Source organism: Hyposmocoma kahamanoa, unplaced genomic scaffold (genome assembly GCF_003589595.1).
Source record: "Hyposmocoma kahamanoa isolate Upper Pololo Valley unplaced genomic scaffold, ASM358959v1 88, whole genome shotgun sequence".
Classification (NCBI taxonomy): domain Eukaryota; kingdom Metazoa; phylum Arthropoda; class Insecta; order Lepidoptera; family Cosmopterigidae; genus Hyposmocoma; species Hyposmocoma kahamanoa.
The window spans coordinates 16,442,808-16,466,285 of NW_020654466.1; the positions used below are offsets into that span (position 1 = coordinate 16,442,808).

The 23,478-nt window shown below is 34.6% G+C and overlaps 1 protein-coding gene across 3 annotated transcripts in view; it reads right to left on the reverse strand.

The window, feature by feature from the left end:
* Positions 1 to 23,478, reverse strand: part of LOC113235729 — a 106,657-nt gene that overhangs the window by 78,640 nt on the left and 4,539 nt on the right. Inside the window, exon 1 of one of the 3 annotated variants that reach the window (XM_026471600.1) lies at positions 16,904 to 16,945. The exons of 1 other annotated variant lie outside the window; for it this stretch is intronic. In XM_026471600.1, the coding sequence (XP_026327385.1) occupies positions 16,904 to 16,930 (27 nt within the window). In that variant the 5' untranslated portion in view covers positions 16,931 to 16,945. Of the gene's footprint in view, positions 1 to 9,235; positions 9,393 to 16,903; positions 16,946 to 23,478 lie in introns of those variants that run through there. One more of the 3 variants, XM_026471599.1, reaches the window with a different exon arrangement.

The window sequence follows — 23,478 nt, forward strand, 5'->3', positions numbered from 1 at the left end:
CGGTAAACTTACTGTGTTTAACTTAAGTTTAAAATTAAACTTAAAAGTTATTAAGTATTTAAAATGTTTAGTAATATATTCCTTGTTAGTATTTTACAAATAATTCTGCATTGTCGTAAAACTTACTGATATAAATTCCCATACCATAGTTAGTTAGGACACAAGGTAAGACCTAGATCGTATTATGTGAAATGGTTGAAATGTTTCAGATGTTGCCTATTTAAATTTACTTTGCGTAAACATTTACTAGATTAAGTAGCTAAATAAATGCACCTTTCGTTATCACGTTAACAATTAATTTCACCTACTCATATAATAAACGCGTAGGTTGGGTTAGAAATACTTTAGCAAAATTTTAATATCTTTACATTTTAATAGCATTGATGTTCAAATAACATAATTTGTACTGTATTAATTTGCAGTGCAATTTACAGGGTCTTTCAAGGCTGTTTTAATGAAAATTAAGATACTAAAATGTAGAATTAACACTAAACTGCATGGTATATACGTAATGCAACTTCCCGTTTCAATTATCCTCAGCTTTGTAACAAATAACTAGGAAAACCCCAAAAAAATATAACATATTATAGCAATTCAAGTTACACGCAATTATTCTATAAGGATAATTCCTGCAACCAGTCTGTAAACAGTCGTATTTTAACTGCTTATTCATACGGTGCAATCATTTCTTAAGTTATCTACGCTTTGTGAATCACGTACACGCTCAGATTGTTCTAGGAAAGTACTGATAATATACCAATTAATCATCATCAGTGTCTTCAGTCACAATATGGGATGGTACCTTACCCTTCTTCTTTAGTAGCCGTAAAGCATCCTTGTAAAAAAGTTCGTCCAGCGAAGTACCTTACCTATTTCTGCCGCCAAGCATTATTGCGTTCCGATTTTTCAACTGTAAGGGTGCTGGTAAAATTACAGGCAAATGGGACATGTCAATTTATGTCTCAGGGTGACGGGCGCAGTGGCAGTGCCCCTCAGATCTTTATGATTTAAAGCTCTGAGTGACACTGCAACTGTTACAAAGAGGCGTGTCGCTTACCACCAGGCCCACGACTTGTTCGTTCAACAAAACAACAAAACAATTATATGATATCGCCTCTGGACAGCAAGTGAAACTGACGTTTACTTCGTTAATTTTCTCCCAACCCTAGATCATTCAGCTATAGTTTACCCTTCTGTGCGTATACCTCCATTTTAAAAGATACTAATATGGCCAGAGAAGTAAAAACACAGTAAGACAACAAATTTTAGGGACTCGTAAGGTCAAATATCTATTGATTTATTTTTATTCGAAAAATGGATTAATCACCGATAACAAGTCCCTTGCATATATGCATTTAAAATATTAGAAGAGGTAACAGATATGGTTTACGTCGGTAATGTAATAAAAAAAACAAGTAATAAGACACTATAGACATTACAGATGTTGAACTACTTATAGACAGCATAGGCTTATATTATATCCACAATCATATGCATTATGACTAGGTGGTCGGATAGGTAGACGGATTTTAATTTACCTACAATTCGGTTGCTTCCTACACCGGAATGCGCTAAACTGAAGGAATATTTGAAAAACGTAAAGACATCAAGAAAAAATGTTGCATTTTAATTATTTTTTTTAAATTTGACACTTCTAGCTGTTCACAGTACTGAGATTCAGTTGTCATATTCCTGGTCAGTCAAAATCTATTTAAAATATAAAGATGGTAACTTGTCTTGAAGAAAAAAGACATTTCAAGAAGCCGTTTCCATTTTTCGATAGCAATTCACAGGAAAAAATTAACTTTAGGTATAATCATCATCATCAACCCTTTCATATCCCACTGGTGGGCACGGGTCTCCTCTCAGGCGAGGACCATAGTCCGCCACGTTTGGTTGGGAACTCACGTTTTCCGAAGGTTGTGAACCTTCTTCGACGTGCAGTTTTCATCACTATGTTTTTCTTTATCGAAAAGCTCGTGTTCAATTGAAATTTTTTCTTCAAAGAAATTCCCACGGCCTCTGCTTGAGAGACGGTAGGTGCATCCAAATATTCGGCCGCTAATTACGACTTTAGTATTGAGTGGCTTTACACTTAGTCAAAACGTAAGTGATAAAAATGTATATATTTTATTTCAAATATGGATCAAGTTGCAACATAAATTAATGCTTACTTAATAACGTTAACTCCCTTTCCTGTGAAATTTGGTTTTGTGCAGATACGCGTTTTTTTTTACCAATACTACATACGCGGATTTGCATTATCCCCGACGAAATCGATAAAACAATACCTAGAGTAGAATCATTTCCTTCAAAGTCCTTTAAAATAAGTCCTATGATGATACAGAGAATTTATTAATTACCTCAAAATAAATGTTGTCTAATCTAAGCGTATATTGATTGCATTTCATTATTTAATTATCTTTTGTTTATAATTTTATATCCATCTGTATAATTAGTACTTTTTACCTGAAATACAGGATTCTCCTAGTTCAGGTGCATGTCTTACATTAATTCGCATAATTTAGTCTTTAGTTATTTCTTTATACAATAACTTATTCAATAAACAATTTTTTTTATTATTATTTATTTCATGTTAATATAATGTAATGACTAATAATATTACAATTTAAGTTACAATATGAAAGGACAACAGACTCATGGTCGTATTCCAGAACTCTACTCAATGTTCAAGTCAGGACTTGAGCAGACTTGAGTATGATTTTAAGCACTGGAAATACGACCCTAATGGCAAGGACTTGAGTATGATTTTCAGTGCTCACTTCAATACTTAAGTCCTGACTTGAGTATTGAGTAGAGTTCTGGAATACGACCCTTATTCCCCGAACGCTATAACACAGGCCTTTTTAAGGCGAGAGGGAAGAGGGATTATTTCGGTGTGCACGCTACATCGTCGACCTCAATGACATTTTCCATCAGGTGAGATGGAGGACAAATGCACACTTTTATTTGACTATATACACTAATAGTTAATAAAACAAAATTGTATAACTAAAAATACAACAATGTATAACAAACGGAAATTACTATTTCTTTGTAAGAAATTCCTCTACACTGTAAAATTTCAAAAATCATTCCGTCGTTTGTAATATTTTTTAGATTTACGGACAGATGTTCGTAGAATCGTGAACCGATTACTCTCGAATTTCTCGTTGCAAGTACAGCACAACTATGAGTTACGACAAGAAACATGTGTGTTTATGAAACAAGAAACATAGTTTCTTGGCGCCAAACAACTGAACCGAAGTCGCTTTTTAACTGACTTTAGGTAGAGGCTAAAGGAGAGCTAAAGGTAGAGGTTCTCAATTCGTCGGTTTTTTCGTGGACTTTAGGCCGATTTTTAAGCTTGTCATGGCCTTAACCCAGCACATAAAATATTACAAATTCACTATATTTCTTTGGCATTTGAAGAGAGGAACTTTGCATAGGTACATTTTGTTTTTTCGCCCATAATAAGTAACTATTCAAAGCAAAGAAAGGAGTGTCTAGTTAAATAAGTTGGTGATATTTTAAGATTTCAGTAGTGTTTTAGTCGGTAGTAGTCACGTGTTCGAATCTCGGTTGTACCAATCTAGTAAAAGTAGGTATATTTATTTAAAATTGTTTCTTGTATGAGTGTTCTGAATAGCATTACTTTGTTTTTAACCGACTTCAAAAAAGGTTCTCAATTCTACTATTTTATTTTTATGGAAATGTTTGGAAATTATTCCAAAATTATTTTACTACTGAAGTTAACTAGATAGCTAAAGAGCTAGATAGCTCACTACAGACTGTTAACTTCACAGCTAGATAGCTGTTTTTGTTTCGCTTAATTTTGCTTAGTTTTATCTGATTTTGCTATTTGTAGGTATGCAAATTGTTGAATGTAACTTAGATTTGATCTAGTTACATATATATAGACAGACTGGAAAAGAATACCTTTATATAATGCAGTGTATGCCTTAATTTAAAAGCATGCACGGTACTCGTTTTAAATGTTTCGTATTTATATTTAACGTATCTGTATGTATTCAGTTGGTAAGCCTTATTAAATAAAATAAAAAATAAAATAAAATTACTCCGACATTTGTGTAAGATTTTCGATAGCTCTAATTTGTTAGAAAGGGGGTACCTCAGTAGTGGTCCCATTTAAATTAGAACAAAATGTATACCACCTTTAAGTGTGGCAATGTAGTGGATGAGCCCGGTTTATGAATTTCACTCCTTCATTTCCGTTAACCGATTTAAATAAAACTTTCCACTTAGATAAAATTCCAATGAAAATAAAATGTTATGGGCTTATCTCATGACGGAAACTGCAGAAAAATGAGAGGAACTCAATAGTGTACAGCTTCCTTGTGTTTCGGCTCATGTGATTCATTTTGATGGGGACTTCCATATGCATTTCCGTTACCGCATAACGTAAAAATATGTATCATACATTAAAAATACATTTGAATTGCAAGCCATTTAAGTATTAGCAGCAATAGAGCTCCTTGTGAAAGAATTCGTCCAGGGTAAAAAAAGTGGCACAAAGCCATAAGAAATTTATGTCTGTTTACGACATCATGACACCACGACGTGTAATAGATACGACATCATATTAAATAATTTTAATAAATTTGTTCGGAAAGGACTACGTTCTTCGTTATGTGTACAGGTAATGTACATGTCTGAAATTAATTATGTTGTTTCGATAAGAACTAAAATAAAACTTATTTTGGTATTTACATTAATGTTTGTGGTAGTTGTATTTAACTAATATTTAATTAATACTGTACAATCCTAAACAATAGTATCATCAATCATGAGATTTGTATTAGATCTCGGAAGTACTTACATAGCACGAAACAATAAATAGTTAACAACAAAATTTATGTTATATCTACATTTTTTTTTTATGTGACAATGCTTTTACAACCCATTTTTGCTTTCGAGGATAAACTTTTTAGTACCAAGAAGAAATTTTGTGCGAACCCTCTGTGCGAATAAAGTCAGGTTATTTGCAATACCTTCTACACGGTGTAGAGTGAGTGAGATGGCCCCCCTGCCCCGAGCACTTAAGTATCTCAATGAGTTGCTCAACTTCGACTCTTCATTGGACCTTTTTGCTGGCTCAGAGTCAGAGTTCCTGTTTTCCGCGGGACGCTATCTGGAGTCCCTGGTCGGAGGCAGCAGCATTACGTAATACGTATTTAGTTGTTAGTCTCAATAAGCAATTAAATAAATGAATGCTAATGTATATATATATATATATATAAGAATACGTACTTGAAATATTTAAATTTAATTTGTTAAATTCTATTCAATTTATTTTTTAAAGTCTCGACATTAAATATTATATGTTTGTTTTAATTTGTAAATTAGCTTTAAGAGTTACTATTGTGTTTGGATTTATCTGTAAGCAATATGTAATATAATAATAATAAATGCTATTGCTGACATCGCTATGTAAAGTCTGTTAATTTATCTCTACATACATGTAAAGTGAAAGACCATAAACTCAATTGTAAAATAGAGTAGAGAGTACTTTACTAACAGTCGCAGTAGAGCTCCCTGTTACGAGTTCATCCAGGGAAGTGCCACCTTACCTATTTGTTCCACGAGTATTAGTGTGAGCATTACTGCGTTCCGATTTTGAAGGGTGCTAGTGAAAAACACATGGGACTTGTCAACTTATGTCTCAGAGTGACAGACGGTGGTGGTATACTAACCAACGTCTCGAGCTCTTTACAGGTCCCATTGTCAAAGTCATACAGCCGACTGACCATAGGATGTGTGATGTGTGTGTGTGGGCCCAAAACGTTTATTTGCTTGAAAGAAAAAAACAAATGTACAGGTTTTAAATCCAAAAAAATTTTTTCAATGTCCAATGTTACCATTCGCGAAAACCTAAGACCTGGATATGTAATTTATTTCTCCAAAACAATTCATTCAGGATAATGTATCAAACGTGGTTGAATACTTATTTTAAATAAAGCGTTCAACTTGATAATACCAAAAACAAGCTTTTAGCCGAACTGTAATAGCTGCGACTGTAAAAGCTTTAAACCGAATTGTAATAGAAAATGTTGGACTAAGTTTAATACATATATGACCCAACCGTGTATCAGATTGGAACTGAATGATTTTTTTTTTATTTTAGCACGGGATTCAATTAAAAACTCTCTACCTACTCGTAGCAGAGCGACATAGGGTTGCTACAAAAGGGCAGAAAAATAAATATAAATTATTGATTGTTAAAGCGCTTGTTTGATCTGTCTATGAGGTTTTATCTTTAACAAATACTTAAACGCGACGATATCCATTTCTTTGGTTAAATGCAACTCAAGTAAGTTTTTTTTCTAAAAACCCCTGAACTTGAAAGTAATAACAATTATCTAATCCTCGATTTAAAAAAAAATATTTTAAGTTGTTTTTTAATTCTTTCCGTTAAGGAAAAGGCAAAGGTTTAAAACCCTACAGTCAATTCTTGATGAATTTTTCTTTTTTTAGTTTTAGGTAAATAGGCCTACAACAAGTCTTCAGTCTAGTTTATAGGCTTTTAGCCTTGTCTTCGGTAGATCATCATATCAGAGTGTGGTCAATTCTACACCCAGAATTTCAATCCACAGACCCTGAGTTCCAATGTGTCGATGTGGCATTTTATTGTGGCATTAATATTTTTTTTAATTGTGACACTAGATGACAAAACTAAAGGGTCAAGTAAGCTTTATCTACTCTCTGTTCGATGTTTTTCGTAATCCTCATTCTATATCGAAGGTAATATGTAGGTCGTTATAGTTAACTATTGCAATGTTGGAGCGTTTAGTCCAGCACATTTAATTCAATTCTCTTTGCTTCTACGGAATTGGAAGGATGGTACATACCGTGGCGTGGTTCATAATGTCTCTACTGCATGACATAAGTTTTTCATTTGAATTGTAATATTGTAGACGACGGTTTAGATGCAACTACGCACAGCGTAGACGTCCAGTTGTATAGACACATTTAGAAATAGAATAGAATAGAATAGAATAGAAATCTTTTATTACTATTTATTATATTTCCAATTCGGAGAATTGTCTGGCTGCCTGATTATCATTTTGAGGATCGAAAATACGAGTAGTCCTATAATATTGTATTCACTGAATCATTGTGGTGCAAAAGGTAATTAGACATAAAATAACAATTGTAGGTAGGTAGACGAACAAACTCACTGTTTTTATTTTAGCAAAGCCCTACACTTACAGGTGAATGATCCGGGTGCACTGAATTGAATGACCTAAATGTCTTCCTTTTTTTTCTTTTTTTTTTATGCCTGTGCAATATGCATATGCATTTCAAGATTGCAGTTCGATAAACGCATGCCTAGATTGATTTGAACACATGTTACGCATTAATTGTTTAAGTTTTACAAGTTCTAAACCGTATGTGTTGACGTAAACATGTAATCATTTAAGATTCCGTATGGATCTTGAACGATTCATTGTTTGAACCTAAAAGCATTATATTCCAGCTTTAGCCCACATCTTCTATGAGGAGAGTTTATAGTGTCTGGGATAGTAGAGAGGCGAAGCGCATTTGCTAAAATTATCCCGCTACCAATCGATATGGTCTGCTTCCTGTGTCGTCTAGACGGGCATATACATTTCGACTACAATATTTTCGCGCATTATCTCGTTATAACGCGTTTATTTGTAATATTGCGCTGAATATGTACACGAATCTTACTTATAACTACGATTACACTGATATGTATCTATTGGATTGTCCATAAAAGTCAGTGCGGTATCTAAGTATAAACAAAAAAATAAATAACAGACCTTAATCAGACATGTATTTATTGGCCATGTCTACCATATTATGGTAAAAAATTGAAGATCCCCTTTCATAATAATTTCTGCCATTACTTATGCAATTTAGCTCTAAGTCTCGTTTGATGGTGTCTTCGTCATCAAAATCGTGACCATTTAAGCAATTAGTAGCAGTCAAACTCCTTGTGAAAGAGTTATTTGTTTTACAATGGCAAGTGACGGGACGAACTAGTCGTGCGTCTGATGATACGCTGCACGCCCCTGTCCAGTTCGTCCGGTGAAGTACTATTACTTTATCAGATTTTTGCAATTTAAATCTCTAAGTATGTAGCACTGCAATTGTTATGGCAGGCGTGAGGCTTGACCAACAGACGCACGACTGGTTCGTCCCGTCACTTGGTATTATAAAAGAAAATTGCAAAGAAGAAAGTGAAAATGTGAAGTAGCTACGAGTTAACCTGACTGTTTGTTGGTAGGTAAATACCTGGCTGTAATAGTTTTTGACAGCTTTGTAAAGCGTGCTAAAATATTATTTTTTAAATGACCATAGACAATACAACATTCTATAAGAGAAAACCGCTGCCTTCGGCGGTTCAAATCCGCCGATGGCGGCGGTTTTCTGAACTCAACGTAAATCACCGAATTGTGTTCAGATCGTAATGCTGATACCTAGATAGTTTTTGAGGGCTGAATATTAATTTGTACAAGGTCAGATAGTTACTTGATTCCGCTTGGGTTGTCTGGTATCGCAAACAAAATAGGATTTGTTAAGAAACAGGAAATAAAAATGGCTGCTTATATAAACACATCAATCACTCTGTTAACCAATTTTATACGAGAAAGCATTTTTTTTCTTTTTCTTTCTAATTTTTAAGATCTTTTAATACTATGCAGTCACTACATAGCTACTTGTTTAGCAAGAAAATAATTTGCCAAATAGGACGTGCTTTATTTATAATAGCGTTTATCATCGACATTTGTTTCGCCTTTATAACCTTTTTTTTTTCCGCGTCCTACGTCCAGATCATATTACAAAATTACATTATAATGACTACATGATATATTTGACATAATTAAACATTTTACAACGAACAAGCTGTGATGAATGTACATTTGTTTTGTTATAAAGTTTTTTGTACGGAAATCAACAGCAGCTGTTAAAGTGTACTGTCATGTTTACGCCTCTAAGTATACTTGTAATATATTTCTTAGCCGTCTAACTTAAAGATATGCCTGCTGTTGTAGCGCGAATTGTCGAATCGTATATATTCTCAAAATCTCAGAATGGTCTCTAGAAATCGAAATATAACGGGTGGCCTCTGAGAGGTGGAAAATGTCAAAAAAAAAAACTCGTCGTCAATCTTTTACAATGTTATCGCTAGTATCTAACGACCTTGTTATGATTTAAATGGTGTTATTAGACAGACATTTCCACTTACCGTTTCTGCTTCTATGGGTACGCCTGTCCGACAAATTGTCCTCCTCATCCCAAAGGGGTTGGTCCTGCATCCTATGTCTAAGTTGATAGCTCGGGTATGTTTCGTGGAATTGAATTGCCATTCCAGGCCCGACATAGGCCATTTAGAAATGCTAATTTCGTATTAACGAGGCACTGAAAATTTATCACAAATAATCGACAACGAATCTGATTCCTGTCGACGTTATTTGGAATTATGTTGCAAAATTATCCAAAATAATATAATTGAATGTACAATTACGGTTCGATATTCAGTGTTCTAATCGTGTAAGGAGACATGAAGACATTAATAGTGTTTACGCGATACTGATTTATTATAATATGTTGTCGACCACACGCGTTTAGATAACCACTTGACTTTATTTTCGTAAAACTGGAACATTCCCATTGAGTGCGATATTTAATTTTAAACTATAGGTATAAGTCGATATATTTCTACCTCGGTGAGACTGAAATGGCCATAATAGTTTTCGTGAATAATGATGCAATCAACATTCAGATAAATATTAAGCTTAGTTAGATTCTAATCAGTTTACAAAAACTTCTATCGTTTTCAAACTAAGCTATGATCATATGCGCCAGTGTTAAAATATCGCACCTCTAGAACGACAATGACATTAGTGCAAAAATTTAATTTTTGAGAAATACGCTTTTGAAATATTTTTTTAGACTTATACTTATATTTTTTTTCGATTGGTATTAATTAGAGTGCTTTTTGTAAAAAATCATTATCAAGAATATAGGCGTTATTTGTGAAAAAGTTTCAAAATTAATATTTTGCTTGCTGTTTATTTATTATTTTGGCAGGTACCTACAGTTGCGTCGTTGTTCTTATTAAAATGTTAATTACTTCAATCAATTCAGCAATGTACTTTGGAACTCATTTCAGTTTGTAATACTATCAGTAAGCATAAAGTATACATTTATTAAGAGTTATGTTGATTTAATGGTACTTTCACCTAACAATGATAACAATATAACTAAAAGTTATAATGCAATAGTAATGTTTTATTACAAAACTTAAAAAATTAATAACAATCAAATATTTTTATCAAGTCTTCCTTTCGTGGTGAAATTATACAGTACAAAAATGCTTAAAGAATAAAAAACAAGTCTTCTCAAAATTATCTTAAACAGATGAGCTTATAAATAACAGTGATATTAATTTATTTTTGAGACCCAATCATACTTTTACGCATTAGATAAACATAATAACTAATTATCATAGGATATAACAAAATATAGTTTATGATAATAATGACAGAAATTTGAATTATAGTCCCTCTCCAATTACACAATGACGCAAATTCCTTCTCGCGGCAATATGGCTAATTACTTAAAAGTGGATGTCGCATAAGAAATTTTAATAGTTTTTAAGTCGTTTCCTATCATTAGGTTACTTTTTGAAATTTTTGCACTTACGTCATTGTTGTTCTATAGGTGCGATATAATCCGGTCATGGTGTATTTGTTAACCGACTTCAAAAAAAGGAGGAGGTTCTCAATTCGACAGTATGTTTTTTTTATATGACAAACTGCTATTACTCTTTCTCACTTGCAATTGTTTTCTGAACAATAATGCGATGTTTTGATTTGTTGGAAGTCCACTGTGTTTTGGGAAATAAAAATAATTATTTTTATCCGACTTTAAAAGGGAGGTAATCAATTCGACTGCATTTTTTGTGTGTATATTACGCGATTACACAGACATTTGTGAATTGATTTCGATGGTTATCTTTTTGTTAAAAAGGAGGTACCTCAGTAGCGATCTCATTCAAATTTGAAAAAGATGCCACCACCTGTAAGTTTGGCAAATTAGGGGATGAATCCAGTTTATTGAATTTCACCCATTTTCCGTTAATCAAATTCAATAAAACTTGATACATAGATGTAATTGAGATTGTGGCCAAGCGTGTGTCTATTCTATATTAAAAAAATCCAATTAAAGTAAAATGTTATGGTGACCTAGAGCTAATCTCATGATGGAAATGGCAGATCAATGAAAGGAACTCCTCAACAGTGCACAGCAGCTACCTTGTGTTTGGGCTCATATGATTAGTTTTGACGAGGATTTCCATATGAATTTCCGTTATCTTTGAGAATACCGCGGTAACGAACTCGGCGACAGCGGAAGCAACTTTTGAGGTCGGTGTTTTTACCCGACTGCGGAAGGGTTATGTTTTTCAAGTATATGTATGTATGTCCATTTCTTTTTCACGCTGCACAGCCTAAACGACTGGATGGATTTTGAGATATTATCCTCGCCTTACTTTCTCAAACTCGTATCTTAAAGCACAAAAGTACTGAAATGCAAAAAATAGATTGTATATACAAATGTTGCTGGCTGATTTTACACCACATTTCCTTCATATTATCACACTGGCTTTTATTTATTCTTAAAGTCATCCAAATTAACAACCTTGATGAGAAATTTAAAGTAAATAGAAAGTATTGCCATCTCCTGAATAATCACTCTTTATAAGATACGAGTTCGAGAAAGCAAAGCATCGATATGAGGTGTCGTTAGATTCGTCTTGATTGTGGGAGTGTCGTAGGCTATAAAAATTTTTCGAGTTTGATGTTTCGAGTCTAAAAATTATTTAAAAAACAAAAACTTGTTTTTTAAATAATTTTTAGACTTGTTAAGTTCTCTTGAGTTTGCGTTATTATAGTTACATTGTATTATGCGTTTCACTTATCATTTAGAATCACAGCGATAGCGGAGTTAACTTTTGAGGTCGGCTTTTTTGAAATAAAAACGTACCTATAATTATACAATATTGTTATTTGCTGTGTGTTGCTTTTTAATCTCTAAACTGCCTTAAAGTTATTGCTCAAGATTCTTAGTAACGGATTGTGGCCGCTTTTTGATATTTTGATATTGACAATAGTCTGATATATCGCAAGCACAGTGAACTGGAGCAGGTTTTAGGCAAACAGTTTGTCTAGCCGTACATATGAGGTTCGGCGTTCGACTTGCAAGTCGATGTTCGTGTGAATAGCCTCCTGCAAACGTTCAGAGGCTTCAGCAAATAAACAGGGCAAATTGCAGTAGGCAATTTAATCCTGAAAGAGTTTCACGTCAACATATTGCACATGGGTATGCACGTAATTCGCTTTAAACATCTTTAATTCACTTCAAAATGGTGTGAAATATTTATTTAGTACGTGGTGTGAACTCAAGTTTAGAATTTAGCACTTTTGACGTCATTCGCTAATACGTTTTGCACACAAGGAAACGTAAGAGTGTATTTTTATTTACACTAGCAACATTATCCTGGCAAATTGGAATCTTATAAGGATGGGAAATAAGCACGTATCAGCAAAAACCTTTTATGTGTTAGGTCCTTTAACTTTACGTATTTTTTATATTTTTACGTATTGTAAAAACTCCGATCATAAATTCTTAATCAATGACTGAAGCATAGTATAAACTAAAACTACTATAAATAGATATTTCACATTGACTTACCACCATTATTTTCATATATAAATTAGTTTCAACAAGATTTCTATTTTTATATTAATTAGACTCGATTATTATTTGATTATACATCTATCTGAATGGTGACCACATTTTCATCTATAAATGTTAAGACAATATATTTAGTCTCACCGCAGTGGAAATTATTTTCACAGTAACACCCCTGACTGTGGAATAGGTTGTCTTTTAAATGACAATTTCAGTGGACGACAAATATGCCCTTCAATTTACGTAATGGAAGATCTAATCAATGGTTTTTAGGTCCTAAATTATTAAATTACTAATCCAGTCTGACAAAGACTTCATATAGTAATGAAGTGGCGGTTGTACCGTGACTAAGTTTTATTTTTACCGTGACTAAGTTTTACTATTAATGTAATTAAACTTAGAGGTTTTTATTTAAAGTGGAAAACCGTTAACATAAAAATAGATTAAATTAGGAAATGAAACTATTTTTCCGGATTTAAATCGCGTATATTTGTTTTTTCAAACAAACTGACGTTTCGGGCCCTTTACAGGTCCCATGGTCACGGTTGACTGTAAATGGTACCTGTAAAGGGCCCGAAACGTTTTGCGTTTGTTTTCTCAAAAGCTCGAGCTCATCATCAATCAATCAATCAATCCTCGATCGACGATGAGCTCGCTGCGCGTGGCCCACCAGTTTGAACTGTTGCAAACTGTTGGGCCACTGAGGTCGTCAAAATTGGATGCTAATAAGCAGTAACGTTTAAACCCACAAAACCTCCAAAATTGAAATATTAATGCCAAATTTTACCTTGTCATTTGGCATTAATTTTTGGTATAGTTAATAAGTTAATAGCACTGTAATACTTCTCTTATACGTCAAGATTAAGCAAAAAGTTTTTGTGCTAAAGATTTGCAATTTAACTTTATATTATATTTCACTAAATTATTTCTATAAATTCAAATTCTACAGTACGACCTCCGTGGTCGAGTGGCTTGCACACTGTTTTTCATGGTGTCGCCATCTCTGAGCTCCTGGGTTCGATTCCCGGCCGGGTGGGTCAATGTAAGAAAAAGAAACTTTTCTATATTGTCTCGGGTCTGGGAGTTTGTGTGTTGTTTCCGATTTTCATAACACAAGTGCTTTAGTTACTTACTTTGGGATCAGAGTAACATATGTGATGTTGTCTAATAAAAATAAATAAAAATAAGGTACTTACTATTTTTAGTATTTGGAAATTATTTATATTACATCAATGCATGGCTGTACGTGTTTTTGCCTTTTACAGCATTTTAGTTCGAGTAGTATGACCTGTGGACGAATAGCTGGCCAATTACTGTTTATAAAAAAAGCAGCCGTTTGCAAAATTCATAATTGTTGTATTAAGAAGCTTTCACTGTCTTTATCATTGTATTTCTTATAATTATCAATACAAAGAAGACGAACACTCAGAAAAAATTCCTTCGATCCGGTCGGATTCGAGCCGACGTCTTCTTGCATACCGTGCCAGACGCTATACCAACTAAGCCACGGAACGAACCAGCGGACCTCGGGAATTTTTATATGTGCTTGCGTCATATCTTTGTGTTTGGTTTTTCAACGACTTTTTAGCCATAGCGCCATCTATGAGAAATCTATGATATTTCGTCACCCAGTTAGATACCTTTACAGCTATAAGTCCCGGTTTGAGATGTCGCTATTCATTGTATTTAAATTTTTATTCCGATTGTATTTCTTTCCTCGCAAATGTGATGATAAACATAATATGTAGCGCAGGCGGGGAGGTAACAAACGTCGAAGCTAGTATGTAACCTACAATTATCTTTCTTCTTTTTTAGCAAAAACAAATTTTACGAAAATCTAATTTCAGCCAAATTAACTACCTATACGTAGATATTACTTTAATATCTTCGCTTATGTTACATAGAAAAAGAAAAAATAAAACCCCCAAGAATGATACGAAACCATATTTAAGGACATGACTAAGTCATTAAGTTACACGCAAAAAATAATCCAATTATAAGTCACGTAACTTTATTAAGTAACAATTAGGTAAGCAAAGACCTTGTAAATGCAGGCAAGTGAGAATTTGACCCTCAATAGTACCATGTAATTTGAAAGAATAATTCCTTTATTTAATTTTTATTGAATATCATGATGTTTTTACTATTATGTTATTTATATATTTTTTGTGAAATTTACTCCGCTCGTTTGTTATTATTCTTGATATAAAGATCGAACAAATACAAAGAAAAATTCGTCGACCCGAAGGGAGTAGAACCAGCGATTGTTGCCTTAACGTGGCGGTACGCCAAAAAAGCTGCTTAACCCAATACATTTTTTTTATAATATCAAGTGACGGGACGATCAAGTCGTGCGCCTGATTGTAAGCTACACGCCTGTCATAACAGTTGCAGTGCCACTCAGAGCTTTAAATCGCAAAGAGCTGACGGGCACTATCACTGCACCCGCCACCCTGAGGCATAAGTTGACAAGTCCCATGTGCCTGTAATTTCAGCACCCTTAACCTTCAAAATCGGAACACAGTAATGCTGACATTATGTTTGGCGCCGAAATAGGTAAGGTGGCAGTACGTCGCTGGACGAACTCTTTCCCATTGAGCTCTACTGCTACTAATTCCGCAACAAGATCTGCTAACTCGATCCACAATTCAGTTGAGAGCGGTAGCCACGTTGAGGCAAGAGACGCTGGTTCGAGCTTAAGCGGGTCGAATATTCTTTTTTGTGTTTGTTCCATCGTGTACAAATAGTAACAAAGTAATGGAATAATTCCTTATTATTTCTCTTCGATGACTTAGTATTATGGGCGGTAGATGATGAGATCCTGGGTTCTACATCTGTTAGGACTGATTTGGGAAGATAACTTTTCTAAAATTGTTATGGTCTGAGCGCTCGTTGTTAATTTCGTTTCTCTGGTACTCATTGTACCTACATACATACATACATTACATACATACATACAGTACATACATACATTAGGGAAAAGAGCAATTGCTCTTACCATTATATTGGGTATATATTTTGAATCTGGTCTACTCTAAGGCCTAAAAGATAAATTTACGATTTTTAAATGGAAAAGGCGGTATTCCCCGGTTAACGCACGACTCAAGTTCAAGAATCGACCAACGACACGTGTTATTATTATTATACTAATACGTCCTCATTGTAGTCCAAAATCAAATGTCAGTCTTTATAATTGATCACAGTTATTAATAATATCTATTTACTTTATCCGGCCGAAAGCGTACATGTGTAACATCATATGGTCAACGCGTAACTCTATGGTCTAAGGGCAACCGGTCCCAGAAACCTCGATCAAAATGGGGTCTGTATGAAGGTCTGGCAACTGGTTTGTGTACCTAAACTCTAGTTACGTACCTTAATGCGATGTTAGGTGATTTTTATTAAAATGTGTCCACAGGTATTTTTACGTAAATATACCAGTAAACATTGATGTTTATAAATTTTCTTATTTATGTGTATTTTAAGTTTCAAAATCTACTAGGTATGTAAGCGTAATACATGTATAATAGGTACTTCGTTTTTCTTTTCGGATTAGAAAAAACGCAATTAAAGAAGCGGTGGTCATAAACCTTTTTCTTCAGTCTACAAAATACTATAAAGGAATATGTCGTCAAAATTGATGACAAATGACACGGCATTACGTTATTATTAAAAAAAAGTTTCCGTTTAAAACATTGAAAAAATAAATTAACACTACAAAAAGATCAAAAACTTTTTATAGTGCAAGTCCTAAAATTATTATATAAAATTTAGACTGTCGTTTAGTTTAAAGAAAAAAGAAATTGGATTCGTGTGTGGAGTGGACTTTACGTTAATAGATATCATCATTCGATATATTAATACGACACAAGGAAAGTGTACTTGTAAATGGCAAATTGTAAACTCAAAAAACAAATAAACACAAATAAAAAACTAAAAAAGTAACTATGGCTGTCGAATTTGTTCGACACTAATTGTGTTGTGGACATCTATACAGTTACGTATGAAATATCTTATAACCCAATCTCGGAAAAATGTAACTTTAAAATCGAAGGTCCTAATCACGAGATAACTTCATCGAAATCAATGTAACAAAACGAAGAAACTAAGACCAAAATGAGCAGGCAACAATAAAGGATTATAACAAACAAATACTCACAAAGGGGTCTCCAAACCAGCCGTTCATATGGCTATTATATATACAATCATTCAATAAAATTCCGCACGTAATACGAATTGATTTTTATAAATGAATGATCGAAATTGGCGCGAACGCTGCGAGGTGTACCGAAACACTGGACTATGAACGTCTAAATCCCACCAGCACCAACTAAAGCCTCCAGCAAACAAACGGAGACTGGTAATAAAAGTTCCAGTTTTTTTATATAGCTGCTAAATAATTCCTTATTGAGAAGTCGTGTGGGGCTGACAATTGAACAATTTAACACGTATCGTTGGTTTTTATCACGTTTTGCTATACTAATAGTAATACCGAAAGCATAAATTTTAAGAAAATGAAAATATTTGTTCGGATCCAAATCACGTAGCCGAGTCCAAAAAAAATAAAAAATGTTGCTAACCTAACCCTTATCGAGTCCCATATAGAGACACACGGTGTGTCTCGGTTACCGGAAAGTGCGTGAAACCGGATTTATCCCCTAGTTTGTCACCCTTAGAAATATTTTCATTTCAAATATGGGACCACTAGTGAGGTACCCTCTTTCCAACAAGAAAAAAATCATAAAAATCGGTTCACAAATTTATCGCGTAACATACATAAAAAAAACATTCGAATTGAGAACCTCCTCCTTTTTTGAAGTCGGTTAAAAGGTCGTTTCGAAATAAATCCTACCAGGAATTGAACATGAGTCGTCTTTATCTAGAGCGCCCAAATGCTAACTGCTAAGTCATTGTGTTTGTTTAAATATCTACATAGAACGTGTTTGTTTATCCCAAGCGAGTTAGTTAGTTAGGAACTAAATAAACGTAAACACAGTAAGAACACAAACTAAAGCACTTAGTTCCGAATGTTATTACAACTTCACCGAACTAATAGACAAAAGAAATTATTTTATTAAAAAATAACGCGTCATAGTTACAAGTGAAAGTGAAACTGACTTCTTATAATGTTCAATTGTCAAAATTTATTACATGGCCTGGTATTGTTGTATAAAGAGGTTTAAAATGACATTTCATATTATACATATTTACACAAAAACAAAGGCAGTTAGTTATATTTGCACAAACTCGTTATCAATATACAGAAAGATTACTTTTTGCGCCTGTTCACGAAAGCCTGGGTAAATAGTTGAATAGCGTAAATATGACATCTTACAGTTACATATCTAAAGCGTTTATATCATAAATCAACAGACCCTTTGTTAAAATTATATTCTATTTAATGAAAACCGTAATTCTAACGATAAGAGAGTGTTTGCTCTGGAATATTTGAATGATATCAGACGTTGAAACAATTGGCTGACGGAAATTCACGAGGAACGGACCTCATCCACACCTTTATCCACATAATATTACACGAGACCAGAAAGCATTTTTATCATCTCGCGTTTTATTAGAAAAATTACTACTATATTTACTATTTTTAAGGTCGGCAGATTTTAGCTCATAAAGTAAAAAAATATATTATTATTTATTTGAGCTTTGACCGTAGAAACAATCAGCTTAAAAAGGTAACAAATAATTCAGAAACTCAAAACGTAACAATACTTAAAACTAAAAATTTAATTCACGTAAAAACTGTATGTAACCATAAAAACTCGCTATTTTTTTCTTGTCATGTGATACCCTGCATCAAAAAAAAAACAAAGTGTGTTATATGCTCAAACATTTGAAGAGAATGATAAGATTGAAAAAGATGCCACTAGAATTGAAGTTTTTTTTTCTTTACTTTTTAACAAGGGCTTTAGCACTGTGCTATAGGGTGTTTATGTAGGCCTCATGGGGAAACAAAAATTGCCTGGATAATAGTTAAATAGTTACATTATTAAAGTAATATATAGCATCTGTAGTATTGGTAGAGCTCCTTAAGAGAAGACTATTTCTGCAGCCAAGCAGTAATAGTCTTGGTAATGGGTGCTGGTGAAATTACAGACGCATGGGACCTGTCAACTTATGTCCCAGGGTGATGGGCGCAGTGGCAGTGCCTCTCAAATCTTTGCAATTTAAGCTCAGTGAATGTTGGTTTTTGACTTATGTGCTTTAGCCTACCGACCCCAGACTTATTAGGCATATCCAGGTAATGTATTACCGGGTTAACGCTTCACGTCTTGAACTATAGCTTGGCGTTAAATTCGTTCTATTAAAGAGTTATATTTCATATTATAAGACCGATATACACATAGTGGAAATTGTTCGGCTTTGAAGCTGAGTACTCTGAGAAACTCTCCTATTGCATGGACATAAGAGCCGGTTCACATGACAAGCGTTAGGCGCGTGTTCAACGCGCGTTTTGTTAATGCGTGCTTACACCTACATAAATTTTATTTGTCAGCAGCCGCAGGTGTTCCCATGCTGACGGCCGTTGAACGCGTGTTAACACTTACGGCTACTTACGAATAAAATTCATGTAGTTGGAAGCCGCGTTAGCAAAACGCGAGTTGATTCGCGTCTTGTGAATCTATGACCGAATCAAGCCGATTTCGCGGCGGCAAATGTTGTAATACCTTTACTCACTTACGATACATATGTCAGATACTGCTCTTGATGAGGGACGGTATGAGGAAACTAGGTTTACGGTTTAAGGCACTCTACACACGCTAAATGCCTCTCAAGTAGAAAGGCTGTTGTTCAGAATTTATGTGCGAAATTTAATTTGAAATTTACCATGATCTTTTTGTGAAGGAAAACATTGTTTTTTTTAAACATTGTTTCGTTTTATTTGTTGCACTTATAATGTACTTTACTAGTGCTTCTAGCGCTAGTAAAGTACATTATAAATGCATTACAATCTAGTCAAATACAAGACTAATAAGTAATTTACATTTCACTTAAATTAATAAATAAACAAATTATACCAAGAATTCACCCACCGGCAATTTTCTTATTATCTATTAAGGCGAAGACATTTTTATCATGTGTTCTTTTTGTTCAGTGTCACTGGCACTATTGACGTCAAGTGTCATGCCAAGATATTCATTCCTTATATTATTTAGCAGTATCCTCATATGGTTTTTTTTTTTTTTTTTTTTTTTTTTTATTGTGACTCGGCAAAATGACTGCACCGCGCCTGATGGAAAGTGCGAATACAGTCCAGAGATGAGAGTAACGGATGGAAAACACAAATATCTTCATTCCGTCACTATCATTTTGCCGGTCTGGCCAAATGCTTCTTCACACTACGTTTGAAGGACCCGATGTTATAGAGGGGAGGGAATACATGCGCCGGGAGTTGGTTCCACAATTTGATGGTTCGGCATAAGAACGAATTGCCAAACTTTTTAGTGCGGGACGGTATTGAACTGACCGTCCAACTGTGGCAACGCAGTCCGGCACGGGTGGTCCGCTGATGGAAAGGAGAGGATGGTATTTGTTTGTTGTTGAAAAATACCGGGCGACACATAGGTTTCTTATAGCTAAAGTCTATATGCGCTTACTTTGATTCGTTAAGCTTAATGCGCCATATTTTAGTCCATTCGTAGAATACGTTCAAAGAATGCTGCACTTTTTCTTTTGCTTCATCATAGGTGTTTCCAACTGCCATTATTGCTGTGTCGTCAGCATAGGTGGCTATAGTGCTGTTTTCTAACTCTGGAATATCAGCAGTGTATAGCACGTAAAGGATAGGGCCTAGTACACTTCCTTGAGGTACTCCAGCTTCAAATTTCATCAGTTCAGAGAAGGCTCCCTCTTACCGTACTCTAAAGAACCTGTTAGCAATATAGGATTCTAATATTTTCGCGAACGCTTGTGAATGAGTCCTTTATGGCAAACTTTATCAAAAGCTTGGGCAACATCCAAGAATATAGTAGAGCAAACTTTTTTGTTTTCTAAGGTGTTTTCAATTACGCTGGTGATTCGGGGCACTTGATCTATGGTAGAATGTTGTTCTCTGAAACCAAATTGATGGTCAGGTACAAGATTGCTTGCTTCGAGTATGGGCTTCAGCCTTCTTAACAAGAGCTTTTCAAATAACTTTGACATTATTGGTAACAAGAATATAGGCCTGTAGGAAGTTGCTTCGTGTGAAGGCTTCCCAGGCTTAGGAATCATAATTACCTCAGCAACTATCCATAACTCCGGCACGAATCTCAGCCTAAAAGCAGCATTGATAAGAGCTGTTAAATTTACGATAGCTTTTCGAGGAGATTTCTCAGAATGTCTCCTGTTATAAGATCGTACTCAGGAGATTTTTTGGGTTTAACCTCTCTTGGGGTAACATGTTTAATCACCAGATCTTCTTGTAGCTCTTCAATGTCAGGCAATTTTCCTGTCGTCCCTTCATTGGGTTGAAAAATTTTCTCTAGGTGTTCTGCGAACTTTTGGCTTTTTGTAAATTAGTTTTTTCCCAATTCCCGTTGCTATCCCGTATTGGCGGGATATGCACGATGAGTTTATTCTGATTTTTAATAGCTTTCCAAGTGAGTAATTAGTAGTACTATTATTAGTCAGTTGCTTTAGTGCTGCTCTGGTGCTTTCCTCCTTGTACATCTTTATTTTCCTCGTTAACATTTTGGTTACGTTATTCAGTAAAGTTTTGTCATCCAGTCACCTAGTTATATGCCACCGCTTTCTCTGTTTCCTTTTATGAGCTAGCAGATCTATTATTTCTTTTGGATATGTTACTCGCTGTGGTTTCAGTAGAACGCAAGGTGTGTTTTCTGTAGAGGCTTCTTGAATATTGATTATAAACTTTTTTAAGTCTTGTTCAATATCTCTTGGTGTTTTCAAAGCGACTTTTAGATCTATGAGACTGTTAAGATCACTTTTAAGGCTTCCCGAGTCCGTGTGCTCGTTTACAAAAGTCGGAAGCTTCTGTGAACGTGTTTCGATGATGTGTTTAGTTAAATGCAGAATTATGGGTGAATGATCAGAGCTCATGACATCACTTTCTTCTATATTTAAATAGTTTGATGAGATATTTTTATAAATAAAAAAGTCTATAAGGCCTGGAATTTTGTTGGTATCAGTTAGCCAATACGTTGGTTTTCCTGTCACTAGATTTCAGCTCCTGAATTGCTTTCCACAGTTCTCTACCATCAGTTCTCGTCATTCTGGAACCCCAGATGACATTTTTGGCATTGAAGTTCCCGCCACTGATAAATTTGTTTCCCAGGCGGTTCATAAACTGTACATAGTCATCTTTTCTCAGTAAATGTTTAGGAGGGCAATACATAGCTGCTATAGTTATAGGATATGATTTAGTGTTAATGCACGTTGCTACAGCTTGAGCTCTTCTATTCTTCCATATATGCAATTGGTAGTGTTCCAAATTAGCCTTAATTTGACCGCACTTCCATTTTTTGCCGAATTATCTGGATGTATTGCATGGTATATTTTATAACCATTCATCACGATAGTTGAAGTCGTAGTGCAATGAAAAAAATTTCAGTCATAAGGCAGATGTCGATTTTTTCAGTGTCGAGGACTACTTGTAGTTCTTGACAATTATTAAGTAGTCCATTACAGTTCCACGTCATAATTTTAAGGATTTAAATCATTTTTGTAGTGTAGGTATAGCTTGTTTGGTGACATTTTCTAGGTGTCTCAGGCGGGCATCTAGTGGTGCTTCATATTTAGGTATTTCATCGAGTTTATTTTCAAAACTCGGTTTACCTTTTGTGATCTGGGTATAAGTGTGGCTGGTATTATTATGTTTGTTGATGTGGGCATGGTGTAGGTTTCGTCACTTTTGGTATTGACTTAGTTGCCTTTGTGGCGCTCCCATCTTGTTGCCAACTGTTCGTAGGTTTTTGCGCATATTTAGACTTTATTTTCTGTATTTCTCTGGCGACTATACACCCTTTATAATCTCTTTCCAGAATGTAATCATTTGGGTTTGTCACTTGACGGCTTCTTACAATCTATAGTAAGATACTTTCCTGTACATTTCACGCATCTGGAATCTTTAGCACAGTATTTTTGTGTGTGACCATACGATTGACACCGCTTACATTGTGATACAAGCTTCGAGGATATTAATGGATCTATATCGACTTTACAGCCCATAATAGATTTCATATTACATATTATGTTTAGGTTCTCATCTTTCGTGAAGGTTAGCATAAACCTATGTTTTTTTTTTGTTTTTTCATCTTAATTTGTTGACAGCTTCTAAAATTTTGCAGCCTTTGTTTGACAGGTCTTCGATAATTCGTTCTAGTTTACACGAGGATGGCAACTTTTTTTCCATCACTCTGATAGGTTTTCCTTTTTTATTTTCATATGAGTGCCAACGAAAGTTATGAGTATTTAGCGCTCTGGTAATCGATTTACACGACTCTTCATTCACTGCGGTTATTTTTACGCAGTTATTGCTCATAATTTTTACAATAAATGAATCGGCTTGTTGATTTTCAGACAAAAAGTCAAAGAAAGTCTGGTAGTCCTGTACTTCGCCCACAATTTTGGGGGTGGTAGGACTTTTTTAGGCTTCTGCTTTTCTACTGCAACAGTGACATTCTCTTTAGCGTTAGTGTAGCGTTTTTTTGAGAAGCTGGTACAGTTGGTGACGTGTTCGATTTTATTTTCTTTCTATTTCTTTGCCGTATCCACCCT